Source organism: Bison bison, unplaced genomic scaffold, assembly GCF_000754665.1.
Source record: "Bison bison bison isolate TAMUID 2011002044 unplaced genomic scaffold, Bison_UMD1.0 scf7180017864066, whole genome shotgun sequence".
Lineage (NCBI taxonomy): Eukaryota > Metazoa > Chordata > Mammalia > Artiodactyla > Bovidae > Bison > Bison bison.
In genome coordinates this window covers 4,407,752-4,425,657 of record NW_011494638.1, presented here as the reverse complement: position 1 = coordinate 4,425,657, position 17,906 = coordinate 4,407,752, and the positions used below count along the sequence as shown (strand labels likewise).

At 35.4% G+C, this 17,906-nt stretch overlaps 2 protein-coding genes across 2 annotated transcripts in view; one reads left to right on the top strand and one right to left on the bottom strand.

The window, feature by feature from the left end:
- The window catches only part of TEX9 (testis expressed 9), a 108,590-nt gene that overhangs the window by 4,873 nt on the left and 85,811 nt on the right, over nucleotides 1-17,906 (bottom strand). The gene's annotated exons all lie outside the window — the stretch shown is intronic.
- On the top strand, nucleotides 5,718-17,882 carry LOC104986311 (putative COBW domain-containing protein 7). Its single transcript, XM_010836837.1, has 3 exons — nucleotides 5,718-5,823; nucleotides 14,478-14,660; nucleotides 17,193-17,882. The coding sequence occupies exons 1-3, from the start codon at nucleotides 5,718-5,720 to the stop codon at nucleotides 17,681-17,683; spliced, it is 780 nt and encodes a 259-aa protein (XP_010835139.1). The 3' UTR covers nucleotides 17,684-17,882.

The window sequence follows — 17,906 nt, the reverse complement described above, 5'->3', positions numbered from 1 at the left end:
AGGAAAAAAAAAAAAATATTGTAAAGTAATTAGCCTCCAATTAAAATAAATACATTAAAAAAAAACTGATAAAAATGGTTAAAGGCAAAAAAATGGAAGGATATTCTGTGGTCAAAGATTGGAAGGCTTACTATTATTAAGATATTAATACTACTCCAAGAGATCTACAGATTCAGTATGATCTTTATCAAAACTCCAATGGCATTTTTAGAGAGACAGGTCATGCTAATATTTATATGGAATCTCAAGGGAACACAAATAGTCAATCAATGAATAACAACAGTTGAAAGTCTCATATTTCTGGATTTCAAATTTTATTACAAATCTATGGTAATTAAAGTAGTGTAATATGGATGTATACAGAGCCCTAAAATAAACCCTTGCATATAAAGTCTAATTATGTTCAACAAAGATGCCAAATCTATTCACTAGGAAAATATGGCCTCTTCAACAAATTGAACTGGACAACTAGATATCTCCATGAGCAAGAATGAAACTGTATCCCTATTTCATATAATATACAAAAATTAACTCAAATTTGATCAAGACCTAAATGTATACCCTAAAACTGTAAACTATTAGAAGAAAATGTAGGTGAACTGCTCATGACACTGGATTTGGTTGTGAATTCTTGGATATGAAATGAAAAGAACAGGCAAACAGAAGTTAAAGAAAAGAAATTGGATTACCTCAAAGGAAACAATCAACAGAGTAAAAAGGCCCCTACAGAAAATATTTGAAGATCATATATCTGTTAATATTGAAAATACAGAAATAACTCCTCCACAATAACAAAAACACTATCACTTAATAAATGGGTATCCACAGTCTCATGAAAGGCACATTTCAAGTGCTCAACAGCTACATGTGGATAATGGCTACTGTATTGGGCAATGCAGATACAGAACCTGTCCATCACCATAGAAAGTTCTATTGAACAGCAATGTACTAGAAGCTCTTTCAGTTGACCATTATTTAACTAATTTGCCATGTTAACTCTGTAAAACGTATCAACTGATGCCCAAAACATACTGAAATTTAATGGATAACCACATATTTCTTCACTCTCCAATTTAACTGTTTGCTTATAAATCATCAGTTGTGTTTGTTCCCAAACCTGTGTATCCCAGTCTATACTGTAATTATATAACTTATTTTTTTAATATATAAAATGTGGATGGGAAAAGTAAAAAAAAAAATAATAAATGGGTAAAGAACTTGAATAGACAATTCTCCAGAAAAGATTTACAAATGGCTAATGAGCACATGAAAATGTGGTCAACATCACTAACATTTAGGGAGATACAAATCAAAACCACAGTGAGATGCCGTTTAATAAACATTAGGCTAGGATGATCACTATAGAAAAAAAAAACACAAAAAATTGGCAAGGACATTGAAGGAACTCTTGTGACTGTTGGTAGGGATGTAAAACAGTGCAGCCACTATGGAAAAATAGTACAGTGGTTCCTCAAGAAATTAAAAGAATTATATGATCCAGCAATTCCCACATTTAGGTGAATATCCAAAATAACTGAAAGCAGAATCTTTAAGAGATATCTGTACACCCAAGTTTATATCAGCATTATTCACAATAGCCAAAAGGTGGAAGCAACCCAAGTTGCTTTATTTAAATAAATGTATAAATGAAACTTGTTACATATATCCAATGGAATATTACTCAAAAGGAATACATTCTGATAACATGCTACAACATGGATGAACCGTGAGGACATTATGCTAAGTGATATAAGCCAGTAACAAAAAGGCAAATAGTGTATTTCACTTACATTAGGTACCTAGAGTAGTCAAAATAATAGAGATAGAAAGTAGAATTGTGGTTGCCAGGGGTCATGGAGAAGGGGATGGGGAATTATTTTTTAATGGACATAGGTTTTCAGTTTTTGCAAGATAAACAAGGAGTTTTGCAGTTTGATATGTAACACTACTGAATTCTACACTAAAAAATTAGGGTAAATTTTATGTGTACTATAATACAAAGGTTTTTTTTTTTCTTTAATTTAGAAAGTTCATTAACTCTTCAAAGCAAAAAAGTAACTATGTAGAATGTGTATATAAGTACAATGTATGACAACAACAACAGAAAGGGGAAGAGAGAAGTATACTGCTGAAAGGTTCTTTCTTTATTCATAAAATGCTATGTTACTTGAAGTTAGATAGCGCTAAGTTAAAGGTGTATCTGATAAGTGGAGATATACACAAAAAAGTGGAGATAATAAGCCAGTAAGATAAAATGAAATCATTAAAAATATTCAAAAAGAAAAACAAGAGGAAGAAAGGATAATGTATGTGAATGAAAAATATAAAAATTAATAGAGTTAAACACAACCATTATTAATAATCATATTAAATGTAATGATCTAAGCCTCCTAATTAGTGTCAGAGATTGTCAGACTGAGTTAAAACAATAGGAAAACTCAACTGTATGCTGCCTGTAACAACATACAAAGGAGTTACAAATAAAGGGAGAGAAAAGCCAATACTGATGTCAGCAGTAACTAAAAGAAATTACATGCTTTATGGATTTATTATAAAGATGTAATAATCAAGACAATGCATTATTAACATGAAGACAGACATACAGATGAGTGGAACAGAATAGTGATCCCAGTAATAATACATCCACACACATCTAGGCAACTGATTTTCAACAAAGATGCCATGGCAATTCAATAGTGAAAGGATAATCTCAACAAAATATTCCTGCACATGTTCCAATAATGAACCTTGACCCTTATATCATGCACAAAACTCAACACAAAAGATGAAGCTATGCAACTTCTGTAAGAAAACCTAAAAGCAAATCTTAGTGACCCCTTAGGTTTAGCAAAGAATTCTTAAATAGAACACAAAACCATAATTATAAAATTCAAAATATTGTTGCTCTTCAAAAAAAAATGTTAAAAAAATAAAAGCCAAGTGATAAGATATTTGCAAAGCAGGTGTCTGCCAAAGTTTTGTAATTAGGATATATGAAGAACTCTAACAAGTCAACTCAGTTCTTAATAATGAACCAAAGAGACTAAGGAAATATGAATGAAGTGTGGTCTTTAGTTAATGAGTCATAATTATTGATTCATTAATGGTAAAAATGTTCTATACTAATGTATATATTCATAAGAAACTGGATTCTAGAAATTTTCTGTACTACACAATTTTATATAAATTAAAACTATTCTAATAATTAAAGTTCATTTAACAATTTTTAGAAGAATAAAAGACTTATAAAGAGACACTTCAAAGATAATATCAGGACTTTCCTGAATAACCAATGGATGAACAAAGAAATCAAAGAGGAAAAAAATGATCTTCAAATGAAAATGGAGACACAACATACCAAAATTTATGGGATGTAGCAAGAGTGGTTCTAAGACGAAGTTCATAGTAACAAATGCCTACATTAAGAAAGATCTCTGAATTTTCACTCCTTCCTGCATGTTTAATGTTTTTGACATTATATGAGATTTTGACCAATGAGATTTTTCCTTTTGTAATTTCCATATTTCTAGTTGTGGTTTTTTCTTTTTCACTTAGAGAAGCCCCCTTTTAACATTTCTTAGGAAGTTAATTTAGTAGTACTGAGTTCTTTCAGCTTTTGCTTCTCTGGAAAACAACTTCTCTCTCCAAATCTGAATGAGAGTCTTGCTGGATAGAGTATTATTGGCTGCAGGATTTTTCCTTTCATCACACATGTTGTGATGTTGTGTGATGTTTCATCACACATATGTTGTGCCATTCCCTTCTGGTCAGCAGTGTCTGACAGTCTTAGAGGAGTTCCCTTATACATAACTAGTTGCTTTTCACTTACTGTCCTTAATATTCTCTCACTATCTTTAATTTTTGCCATTTTAACTTTAAGTCCCTTGGTGTGGAACTCTTTGTATTGATCTTCTTCGGGATTCTGTTCTTCCTGGACTTGGATGTCTGTTTCCTTTCCCATGTTAGTAATATAATTGCTTCTAATTTCTCTGCCCCTATCTGTCACTCTTCACCTTCTGGGACCCAAATAATGTGAATATTAGTATGCTTAATGTTTTCCAAGAGGTTTCCTGAACTCTTCATTTCTTTTAAATTCTGTTTTTCTTTTTCTATTCAACTTGGGTGATTTACACTATTCTGTGTTCCAGTTTAATGATCCATTCCTCTGTATTAACCAACCTAATGTTGATTCCTGCTAGTGTATTTTTTATTTCAGTTACTATATTTTTCAGCTTTGTTTGGTTCTTCTGTTTCCTAACTCTTTGTTAAAATTCTCCCTGTATTTACTCACTCTTCTTCCAAATATGTTGAGCATTTTTATGGTCATTACCACAAACACTTAATTGGGTAGATTGCTCATCTCCAGGGTTTTCAGAGTGTGTTCGAACTTAAGACATCATCAACTTTAATATTCACCAGTATATGCTGCTGTATATAAACCTCATGATAACAACAAACCAAAAATCTATAATAGATACACACAAGATAAAGGAATCCAAATATAACATTAAGATGGTTATCAAATCATAAGCGGAGAGGAAAACAATAAACAAGGACAGTCCCCAAACAATTTAATAAAATGGCAGTAAGTACCTACCTATCAATACTTACTTTAAATGTAAATCTACTAAATGTTCCAATGGAAAGACAGAGTGGCTGAACAGATTCAAAAATAAAATCTGTAAACATATGCTGCCTATAAGAGGTATCTTATCTTATCTCCAGATCGAACTACACACACAGACTGAAAGTGAAGGGATAAAAAAGTCTAAGACAAAGAAGGACATTACATAATGATAAAGGGATCAATTCAACAAGAATAAATAACACTTGTAAATATTTATATGCACACAAACTGGAGCATTTAAATAAATACAGAAAAATATTAGCAAGTATAAAGAAAGATATTGACAGTAAGGACAGTAATGTCAGGGGCTTTAACACTCCACGTACGTCAATGGACAGATCATCCATACAGGAAATGTAAAAGGAAACACAGGCCTTAACACATCAGATGAGCTTAACAGATATATGTATATAACATCCTATTCAAAAGCAGCAAAATATACATTGTTTTCAAATGCAAATGGAACACTCCATAACAGATCACATGCTAGGCCACAAAATAAGTCTCAATAAATTTTAAAAGACTGATATCATACCAAGCCTCTTCTCTGACCACAATGCTATGAGACTATAAATCAACTATTAAAAAAAAAACAAAAAAAAACCACCAACATGGAGGCTAAACAATGTGGTACTGAACAACCAAATGAGTCACTGAAGAAATCAAAAAGGAAATAAGAGAAACCCATGGAGACAGAAGCAAAAACACAAAGATCCAGAATCTATGGAATGCAGGAAAAGCAGTTCCCAGAGGGGTTTATAGAAATACAAGCCTACATCAGGAAACAAAAATCCCCAAAGCCCTAACCTAATATCCAAATTAATTATAAAGAAACACCTAGAGTTAGTAGGAGGAAAGATCAGAGCAGAAATGAATGAAATAGAGATGGAAGAAAAAAGGGGAGAGAAAGCAAGCAAGAAAGAAATTAAGAGCTGGTTCTTAAAAAGATGAACAAAGTTGATAAACTTTTAACCAGATTCATTACGAACAAATGAAAGTGGATCCAAATAAAATCAGAAAAGAAGTTAGAGTTGATATTGCAGAACTACACAGGATAAGAGATTACTCTGAATAATTATACACCAATAAAATGGACAACCAAGAAGAAATGGAGGAATTTCTAGAAAAGTACAATCTCCTAAGACTGAATGAGGAAGAAATACAAAATGTGAACATACCTCAGTTACTACTAATCAGTAATAAAAAAAAAAAAAAAATACTTGCAACAAACCAAAGTGTAAGACCAGATTGTTTCACAGATGAATTACATACACTGAATATTTAATGGATAATGCTTATCCTTTTCAAACTATTCAAAAAACTGAAGAGAAAGAAGGTTTCCAAAGTCATTCTTTGAGGCCCACATCACGCTGATAGCAAATCAGATAAAGAAAGACACCGCAAAGTATGAAAACTATAAGCCAATAAAACTGGTGAACACAGATGCAAAAATTCTCAACAAAATATTAGAAAGTTAAATTGAACAGTATACTAAAAGGATTATACATCATGATCAAGTGGAATTTACCCCAGGGAAGCAAGAATAGTTCAGTATCTGCATATCAGTCAATGTCATACATTAACTCATTATTGACCAGGGGATTTCTGCAGAAACACCTGTGGCTGTTGATTTGTTATGTAAGTGAATACAGAAGTATCTCTGATAAATAATATTTGGGTAACAAAAGACATGTTAATATGTGTCTCTGGTGAGTAATATGTTAATAGAATGAAAGAAAAAAATTACATAATCATTTCAATAGACAGAGACTAAGCATTTGACAAAATTCAACATCCATTCATAAAATATCTTAATAAATTAGATTTAGAAGGAATATACTTAAATGAAAAAAGGTCATATATGAGAAGTCCACAGCTAAAATCATATGCAATGATGAAATGTTGAAATCTTCCTCTAAGGTCAGGAACAAATCAAGTGCCCATTCCCACCTCTCCTACTTTACAAAGTACTAGAATTCCTAGTCAGAGAAACCAGCAAGAAAAATCTAAAGTACCAGAACTGGAAAGGAAGAAGTAAAATTTCTATTTGCAGTTGATATGATTTGGTATTTAATACATAAAAAATCATATATATGCCACCAAAAAACTGTTAGATCTCATCAACAAATTCAGTAAAGTTGTGGGATGTAAAATTAACATTAAAAATTCAGTAGAGTTTCTATTAGAACACTCCTTAATATGATACACAAAATAAACTCAAAATGGATTAAAGACCTGAATATAAGGTCAGACACTGTAAAACTCTTAGCAGTAAACACAGGTAGGTGAGAATTCTACCACTGAACCACCAATGTCATAACCGTTAGTGGAAAACACAGGCAAAACATTCTTTGACATAAACTGCAGCAAGATCTTTTTTGACCCACCTCGTGGAGAAGGCAATGGCACCCCACTCCAGTACTGTTGCCTGAAAATCCCAAGGACAGAGGAGCCTGGGAGGCTGCAGTCCATGGGGTAGCTGAAGGTTGGACACAACTGAGCGACTTCACTTTCACTTTTCACTTTCATGCATTGGAGAAGGAAATGGCAACCCACTCCAGTGTTCTTGCCTGGAGAACCCCAGGGATGGGGGAGCCTGGTGGGCTGCCGTCTATGGGGTTGCACAGAGTCGGACATGACTTAAGTGACTTAGCAGCAGCAGCAGCATGGAGTAATGAAAATAAAAACAGAAATAAACAAGTGGGACCTAATTAAATGTAAAAGCTTTTGCAGAGCAAAAGAAACCATAAAAAAAGATGAAAAGATAACCCTAAGAATGGGAGGAAATATTTGCAAATGAAGTAACCGACAAAAGAATAAACCTCTAAAACATATAAACAGCGCGCAGCTCAATTACCAAAAAAAAAAAAAAAAATGAGTGGAAGACCTAAAGAAACATTTCTCCAAAAAAGACACACAGATGGCCAAATAACACATGAAGAGGTGCTCAATATCACTATTGCATTAGAGAAATGCAAATCAAACCTACAATGAGGTATCACCTCATACCAGTCATGATGGCCATCATCAGAAAATCTACAAACAAATTCTGGATAGAGTGTGGAGAAAAGAGAACCCCCTTACATTGTTGGTGAGAATGGAAATTGGTATAGCCACTATGAAAAACAATATGGAGTTTCCTTTAAAAAGCTAAATATAGACCTATCATATGACCCAGCAATCCCATTGCATATACTCAGAGAAAACCATCATTCCAAAAAACACATGCAACCCAATGTTCATTGCAGCAGTCTTCATAATAGGCAGGACATGAAAGAAACCTAAATGTCCATGAACAGATGAATGGATAAAGAAAATGTTGCATATAGGTATAACGGAACACTGCTAAGCTGCTAAGTTGCTTCAGTCATGTCCGACTCTGTGCGACCCCATAGACGGCAGCCCACCAGGCTTCCCCATCCCTGGGATTCTCCAGGCAAGAACACTGGAGTGGGTTGCCATTGCCTTCTCCAACACGGAAAACTACTCAGCCATAAAAGGAATGAAATTGGGTGACTTACAGGGATGTGGCTAGACCTAGAGATTGTCATACAGATTAAAACAAGTCAGAAAAAGAGAGCAAATATATATTAACATACATATGTAGAATATAGAAAAATGGTAGATGATCTTAATTGCAAAACAGACACAGATGCAGAGAACAAATGTATGGACACCAAGTGGGGAAAGTACACAAAGGTGGGGTGGGATGAACTGGCAGAGAGTATCCCTATGTATAAAATAGATAACTAATGAGAACCTGTAAAGCTCAGGGAAGCCTACTCAATGCTCTGTGGTGACCTAAATGGGAAGGAAATCCCAAAAAGAGGGAATGTATTCATACATAGAGCTGATTCACTTTGCTATACAACAGAAACTAACACAATACTGTAAAGTAACTAAACGTCAATAAAAATTAAATATAAAAAATCATATAAATTATCATTATCTTAGTTTCTATACCTTAGCAGGAAATAATCTTAAAAAGAAAATCCCACTGATCATTATATCAAGAAGAATTTAAAACTTAGAAATGATTTAATCAAGGATGTGAAAGATCTACACTGAAACCTTTAAGACACTGGTGAAAGGGATCAAAGAAGGCACAGATAAATGGATTGGAAGAATTCATGGATTGGAAAAATTAATATTTTTTAAATGTCAATGCAACCAAAGCCACCTATAGGTTCAATCCAATTCCTATGAAGATTCTGAAGACATTTTAAACAGAATTAGGGAAAAAATCCTGAATTTATATGGAATCACAAAAAGCCCCAAATAGCCAAAGCAATACTGAGAAAGAACAAAGCAAGAAGCATCATACTTTCTGATTTTAAGCTACATTATAAAGCTACTGTAATCAAAATAGAGCGGTACCAGCATAAAATTGGAAACATTGATCAAAGAAACAAAATCAACGGCCCAGAAACAAACCCCAGCATATACAGTCAACTAATGTTAAGAGTTTTGCCAAGAGAACACACTGGTCATAGCAAACATCCTCTTCCAACAACACAAGAGAAGACTCTACACATGGACATCACCAGATGGTCAACACCAAAATCAAATTGATTATATTCTTTGAAGCCAAAAATGGAGAAGCTCTATACAGTCAGCAAAAACTGACAAAGAGCAGACTGTGGCTCAGATCTTGAACTCCTTATTGCGAAATTCAGACTTAAATTGAAGAAAATAGGGAAAACCACTAGACCATTCAGGTATGACCTAAATCAAATCCCTAACGATTATACAGTGGAAGTGAGAAATAGATTTAAGGGACTAGATCTGATAGACACAGTGCCTGATGAACTATGGACAGAGGTTCATGACACTGTACAGGAGACAGGGATCAAGACCATCCCCAAGAAAAAGAAATGCAAAAAAGCAAAATGGCTGTCTGAGGAGGCCTTACAAATAGCTGTGAAAAGAAGAGACGTGAAAAGCAAAAGAGAAAAGGAAAGATATACCCATTTGAATGCAGAGTTCCGAAGAATAGCAAGGAAAGATAAGAAAGCCTTCCTCAGAGATCAGTGCCAAGAAACAGAGGAAAACAACAGAATGGGAAAGACTAGAGAGCTCTTCAAGAAAATCAGAGATACCAAGGGAACATTTCATGCAAAGATGGGCTCAATAAAGGACAGAAATGGTATGGACCTAACAGAAGCAGAAGATATTAAGAAGAGGTGGCAAGAATACACAGAATAACTGTACAAAAAAGATCTTCACGTCCCAGATAATCAAGCTGGTTTCAGAAAAGGCAGAAGAACCAGAGATCAAATTGCCAACATCTGGTGGATCATTGAAAAAGCAAGGGAGTTCCAGAAAAACATCTATTTCTGCTTTATTGACTATGCCAAAGCCTTTGACTGTGTGGATCACAATAAACTGTGGAAAATTCTGAAAGAGATGAGAATACCAGACTACCTGACCTACCTCCTAAGAAATCTGTATGCAGGTCAGGAAGCAATAGTTAGAACTGGACATGGAACAACAGACTGGTTCCAAATAGGAAAAGGAGTACGTCAAGGCTGTATATTGTCACCCTGCTTATTTAACTTCTATGCAGAGTACATCATGAGAAATGCTAGGCTGGAAGAAGCACAAGCTGGAATCAAGATTGCTGGGGAAAATATCAATAACTTCAGATATGCAGATGACACCACCCTTATGGCAGAAAGAGACAAGAACTAAAGAGCCTCTTGATGAAAGTGAAAGAGGAGAGTGAAAAAGTTGGCCTAAAACTCAGCATTCAGAAAACCAAGATCATATCTGGTCCCATCACTTAATGGCAAATAGATGGGGAAACAGTGGAAACAATGGCAGACTTTATTTTGGGGAGGCTCCAAAATCACTGCAGATGGTGATTGCAGCCATGAAATTAAAAGGCCTTTACTCCTTGGAAGGAAAGTTATGACCAACCTAGACAGCATATTAAAAAGCAGAGACATTACTTTGCCAACAAAGGTCCATCTAGTCAAGGCTATGGTTTTTCCAGTAGTCATGTGTGGATGTGAAAGTTGGACTGTAAAGAAAGCTGAGCGCCAAAGAATTGATGCTTTTGAACTGTGGTGTTGGAGAAGACTCTTGAGAATTCCTTGGACTGCAAGGAGATCCAACCAGTCCATCCTAAATGAAATCAGTACTGAATATTCACTGGAAGGAGTGATGTTGAAGCTGAAACTCCAATACTGTGGCCACCTGATGTGAAGAACTGACTCGTTTGAAAAGACCCTGATGCTGGGAACGACTGAAGGTGGGAGACGGGGATGACAGAGGATGAGGTGGTTGGATGGCATCACCGACTCAATGAACATGAGTTTGAGTAAACTCCGGGTGTTGGTGATGGACAGGTAGGCCTGGTGTGTGTCCATGGGGTCACAGAGAGTCAGACACGACTGAATGATTGAATTGAACTGAATGTTAGACAGAGGAGCCAAGAATACTCAATGGGGAAAGGATAGTCTCTTCAGTAAATGGTGCTGGGAAAATTTGATACTCACATGTAAGAAGAATGAAACTAGTCCTATATTATACCACTCACAATAATGAACTCAAAATGGAATAGAAACTTACATGTAAGACTAGAAACCATAAAACTCCTTAAACACACACACACACACAGGAAAAAGCTCCTTGATATGCGTCTTGGCAATGACTCTTTTGAATGATACCTTTATCAGAAGCCACAAAATAAGAAAAAAAAACCCACAAATTGGACTATGTCAAAGTAAAAAGCTTCTGCACAGAACAAGAAATGATCAACAAAATGAAAAAGCAAGCCATAGAATGAGGAAAATACTGTAAACTATATATCTAAAGGATTTAATAATATCCAAGACAGAGATTTCATATAATTCAACAACAAAAAAATCAAATCATCCAATTAAAAAAATGAGCAAAGGACATGAATATACAATTTTCCAAAGATTTGCAGATGGCCAATAGGTGCATGAAAAGGTGCTCAGCATCTCTAATCCTTCAGGAAATGCAAAATAAAATTGCAATGAGGTATCACCTCACAACTGTTTGAATACCTGTCATCAAAAAACAGTTGAGGTTGTGGGGAAAAGGGAACACTGGTACACTGTTGACAGGATTGTACATTATATTCCAACCACTATGGGAAACAGTTTAGAGGTTCTTCAAAATATTAAAAATAGAACTACCATATATCCAGCAATTCCACTGCTAAAAGTATATCCAAAGAAAATGAAAATACTATGTCAAAGAAATATTTACATACAATGTCTGCAGTATTTACAACAGCTAAGACATAGAAACAACCTAAGTGTCTGGTGACAGATGAATGGATAAAGAAGCTATGAGATACACACACACACACACACACACACACAAAATATCAAGTTATAAAAAGAGAAGTAAAACCTGCCATTTGCAGCATCATGGATGAGGACATTATGCTAAGTGAAGTAAGTCAGAGAAAGTCAAATACTATATGATCTTGTACATAGCGTCTAAAACAACAGCAACAACAACAAAATTAACAGAAAAAGATAAAGCTTGTAGTAACCAAAGGTGAGGGTAGTAGGAGGTAGAGATTTGGTCAAAATACATAAACTTCCTGCTATAAGAAAAAGCGGTAGCTGTTCTATGTAATATACAACTTGATGCCTAGAATTAACACTGCTGTCTGGTTGGTTTTTTTTTCTCTTCTCCTGGCTGTGCCATGACTGCAGCACACAGGATCTTTGTTCCCTGACCAGGGATCCAAACCCATGCCCTCTGTAGTGAAAGCACAGTCTTAATCACTAGACTGCTAGGGGAGTCCTTGTATGGTATATTTAAAAGCTGTTAAGAGAGCAGACCTAAGAGTTCTCAACATCAGGAAAAAAAAAACATTTTTTCTTTTTCTTTTTGTAGATATGTATGAGATGATGGGTATTAACTTATTGTGGAAATCATTTCACAAAATATGTAAGTCAAACCATCATGCTCTATACCTTAAATTTATAGAATGCTGTATGTCAATTATATCTCAATAAAATTGGGCAAAAGATATCAAAATGGCAGATAAGCACACGAATATGCTTATCTAGTCATTAGGGAAATGCAAATTAAAACTATAATATGAAATAGGTACCAGGAGGTACCTATTAGAACAGCTAAAATGTAAAAAACCAACCATATTAAGTGGTATTGAAGATACGGAACAGCTGTAACTTTCATCCAGTGCTGTTGAGAATGTAAATTGGTACAACCATTGTAGAAAACAGTTTGGCAGTTGAACACACACATAAAATACACCCAGAAACTGACTCCTAGGTATCTACTCACAGGAAATGAAAAAATACGTCCACAAAAAGACTTATACATGAATGTTCATGGAGGCTTTACTTGCAATAGCTGAAAAGTGGAAACTTTTGGGTAAATCTCAAAAGGAGTCACATTTTTAAAAAGAATATGAAATTCTGGAAAATGTAAATAAGTTACCTGGAGATAGAGGTTGGGAGAAGGGCAAGATTATAAACAGGCACAAGGAAACTTTTAGGAGTGATAGATATGTCTATTGTGATTTTTCATAGGTATACACATAGTTACAAACCAAGTTTTATACCTTAAATATGTGTGGGATTATTATGTCACAGTGTGAAAAATAGAAATAAAATACATATAATTAAAGATATGCAAAGAAAAATTGTGACACACAGCTGAAGTTTCATTTTGAGGAAAATTATAGGAAAATAATACAGCATTTGAGGAAAATGCTGTATTAGAAAAGAAAGTTGAAAAATCAGCAATCTAAGTCTACAATTTAAGAAACTGAAAAGATAGCAGATTAAAAAACAAAGCAAGTAGACAAAATTATATAAGGAGAATTCAGTGAAAATAAAAAGACAATAGAAAAAATAAAACCAAAAGTTGAAAAGATTAAGTAGTAACTGGGTAGCAAGACTTATCAAGGGAAAAAACCTGAAACATGGATGAATCTCAACATTATGTCTAGTGAAAGAAACCAGTCATGAGAGAGTACATTCTATGCAGTTTCATTTATATCAAAATCAAGACCAAGAGTATCAGAACATCCTTCACTTACAGAGGATGGAGTCCTTGGAAAGGGAATACAAGGGAACTTTCTAGGGGTGAGAAAAACAATCTATGTACTGCCTTACATGGTGGTTTCACAACTGTATAAGAGCCCAAACTCACTCAATTATAGATGTAGTATCTTTCATTGTCTTGTATATAACTAATTCAACTTTTAAAACTAACCCAATTCTTTTATGTCCCTCCAGCTAAGCTTCCTGAATTACACACATCCTGTGTCTCCATCTCCTCACCTGCAATCATTTTTCATCCACCTTGAATTTAGCTTCTTCCCTATCCACTCTACTAAAACATTTCTGGCCAAGGTCACTTCTGTGCTTTTAAATCCAATACAATTTTCCCAGTTCCCCCAATAAACTTGACTTCTCAGGAGTATTCGGGTTTGCTGACCACTTTTGAGATGGTAGAATTCTTCAAGGCTCAGCTCTTGGCCCTGGCTTCGCTCATTCTCTCCCTCTGTCCCTTCTCCCTGGTGAACACTAACGGCTTCTTCTACTGTCTCTGTGCAGGCTTCTCTCCTACACCTTGACATCTCCCCTTGGATTTCTCAGCATATCTCCAAGGTTAACATGTTCCAAAACAAGTCAGTCTTCTTCTCCAGACTTACTACACTGTTTCTTATTTCAGTGGATGGCACTCTAATTCTTAAAACTTGAAGTCAAAATATCCTTCCTTAAGCTTCCCTTTCTCAGAAGCCTAATATCCGGTCCATCTCCACATCATAGTGATACTCTCTCCAAGGTGTATTTTTTGATACTTGGTTTCTCTCCGTTTCTCAGTTTAGTCCAAGCTATATCCTTATCTCTCACTGACACTGTTACTCTGATGCAGCCTACTGCATCCATTCTGGCCTCCTTCCAAATTGATTCTTCACAAAGAAACACCAACAAAGAAATGCAGCTGGCCTTCTGTATCCCCAGGTTCCACGTCAATGGATTCAATCAAGTGAGAATGGAAAACAGTCTGGGTAAAAATTTTCCAGAAAGTTCCAAAAAGCAAAACTCAAATTTGCCATGTGTCAGCAACTACTTACATAGCATTTACACTGTCTTGAGTATCATATGTAATCTAGAGATAATTTAATGTATATAGAATGTATTATGCAAGAGATTGGAGCACCTGTGGACACTGAGAGATGACTACACTTTCCACGTGCACGCCTGATCATGGCATCATCTCCTGTCATCTTTTTCAAAATAACCGTGCAGTGGCTTTACCACTGATCTTTGGGTAAAATCCATAATACTTAACATGGCCTAAAGGATCTGGATGGTTTGGCCCCTAGCTGTGTTTGAAGCCTCACTTTGCAACACTCCCTTCACATCCACCCCTACCTTCATTACCTTGCCTTCTTTCTTGCCACAGAGCCATTCCTTCTGCCCCAATCTCTCCCCTGCTATATAACTCCTATATGATTTTTTCAGATCTTAACTTAGGATTACAGTTTTTAAAATGCACTCACTGATCTGGTTACCTGCTTAAAGCACCATGAACCCTCCTTCATGGTATTCATCACAGTTGCACCTTAGTTTTGCTTGATCTACTGTCGAATTAACATCCAACTTCTCCACTATAAGCTGCACGACTACAAGGGCCACATTCACCTTTTATCTCCTTTGTGTCTCCAGCCTCTAGTAAAGGCCTGACAAGTACACGGCAGGACTTCATAATATTTTTAAATGAGTTAACGAAGAATTAGAAATTATCTGTTCCTAAATGAAGTAACATGTAATTGGTGACATATTTTCAATGAGCTTAAAGCGACCATCAGATGCACAGTTAAACCATCACACATTTGTCTTTCATCATTCCTCCCTTCAGCTTGTTTCAGAGGCAATTATTATGTTGCTATTATAATAATTATAATTATGTTCCAGGCACTGAGGCATAGCAATGAGTAAGATTGGCTCCCTGCACTCATTCAGCATCTGGTTTAAGTTGAATGACTTTTCATTTCAAAAGTTACTCTTACTCTAAACCAGTTTAACTTGTTTCTTAAGCTCTGTGCAGAATGACTTTACCATTATTTTTTAAATAAGTCTTTAATTTTCTGATGACTGAGGAAATATTGTTCTGTTTTATGGAAATCTTACTATTCCTTAAACACATAAACATGAATAATTTTACTTGTCTACCTAACTATGTCTAATCAGAATGAGAAGCAAAGTACAAAGATTTATTAAGGTAGAAAAAAAATATAACTGGTCATAAAAGAAAAACTTACATATACAGATTAGACCCCAAGGAAAATCTTACTGATTGTCTTGAAAACTCCCTCAAAGTTAGAAACAAGGCAAAATGACTTAAAAATCAAAAAGATGCATACACATTTTTCATAAATTTGAAATGTTACATTTAAGAATGATGATGTCAAAATGTCTACTTGATACTAAAGAGTGAGTAATATATATTACAAAATGTCTTCCCACTATGTTTTAATCTATCACCTAATGTAGATCTAGGGTCAGAACTTTGTCTTAAACACATCTGAGTTGTTTTTACAGTGTTGATGGCTTTGAACTGAGTCGTTCACATACCAAAGTCTCACTACTTGAATTTGCAGAATGGCTGGCTAGAGTCATATGTTGTCATGGAAACAAGTTTTTCTTTCCATTTCTCTAATGTATGTGCTAAAATAGAGTTCAAATCTGGAACCAGAATTAGCAAATACTGAAATTTACATTTACATGATTATTTTATTTTCTTCAAAATCACTTTAGAATGCATGAAAATTAAAAATAATGCTCTAACAGCATGACAATTATTGGCAAGTTTGTAAAGCTGACTTCCTAACTTGTTCATTAAATACCTTCTATTAATAAATTCCAGTTATCATACTATTGAAAGCTCTTAAATGTGAACACTGTCTGATCGTACAGCATATACTATGGGTCTCCTGCACTGCAGGCAGATTCTTTACTGACTGAACTATAAGGGAAGACCCTAAGTGTGGTGGCTCAGTGGTAAAAAATCTGCCTACCAATGTAGGAGACGTGGGTTCAATCCTTGGGTCGGGAAGATCCCCTGGAGAAGGAAATGGCAACCCACTCCAGTATTCTTGTCTGGGAATTCCCATGGACAGAGGAGCCTGTCAGGCTACAGGTCCATGGGGTCGCAAAGAATTGAACATGACTGAATGACTGAGCACACATGCACTTACTCAGTTCAGTTCAGTTCAGTCGTGTCCGACTCTTTGCGACCCCATGAATCGCAGCACGCTAGGCCTCCCTGTCCATCACCAACTCCCAGAGTTCACTCAGACTCACGTCCATCAAGTCAGTGATACCATCCAGCCATCTCATCCTCTGTCGTCCCCTTCTCCTCCTGCCCCCAATCCCTCCCAGCATCAGAGTCTTTTCCAATGAGTCAACTCTTTGCTTGAGGTGGCCGAAGTACTGGAGTTTCAGCTTTAGCATCATTCCTTCCAAAGAAATCCCAAGGCTGATCTCCTTCAGAATGGACTGGTTGGATCTCCTTGCAGTCCAAGGGACTCTCAAGAGTCTTCTCCAACACCACACTTCAAAAGTATTAGATCTTTATGCCTTTGACAGTCTCTCTGGAATAAGTTTGCAGAAAAAACTTCAACATGTGCCAACAACACAACCTCATCTTGATCAGAGTATTATTACAGTCACATTTGAAGTACCAGGAAATGCAGAGGAAGAAAGTCTAAATGTTTATATTCAGAATCTTCTGTGGGAAAAGAATGTGAGGAACAGGGATGACGCCTGCATGGAGGTCATACGACTGAAGGGGCTAGTGTCAATCAAAGACAAACCGCAACAAGTGATTGTCCAGGGTGTCCATGAGCTATATGATCTGGAGGAGACACCAGTGAACTGGGAAGACGACAGTGAGAGAACAAACCGATTGGTCCTTATTGGCAGGAATTTAGATAAGGATATTCTTAAACAACTATTTATAGCTACTGTGACTGAAACAGAAAAGCGATGGACAACACATTTCCAAGAAGATCAAGTTTGTCCATAACACTAGAAGTATCGCCAAAAGGACTGGATGATAAAAGTGAGAATAAGTTTCTTGTTGGATGTACTTCAAGCATCTATTTTTTGCATTACTTTTCTTATGAATTACAGTGTATCCTTTAAAATAGTATTTATTTTATAGACTACATAAATACAGTAAATCAGTAATATAAAACCCTTGGCATTCATTCAATAAAATGTAATTTCCTAAAAAAAAAAAAAAAAAA

What these genes read in the sequence shown, in the direction of transcription:
- LOC104986311 (XM_010836837.1), top strand. Translation starts at nt 5,718, where the DNA reads ATGGACAACCAAGAAGAAATGGAGGAATTTCTAGAAAAGTACAATCTC. An exon ending in ACCTCAGTTACTACTAATCA is followed by an intron (nt 5,824 to 14,477) that starts GTAATAAAAAAA and finishes TTCTCAGTTTAG; the next exon opens with TCCAAGCTATATCCTTATCT. An exon ending in GAGAATGGAAAACAGTCTGG is followed by an intron (nt 14,661 to 17,192) that starts GTAAAAATTTTC and finishes GGACTCTCAAGA; the next exon opens with GTCTTCTCCAACACCACACT.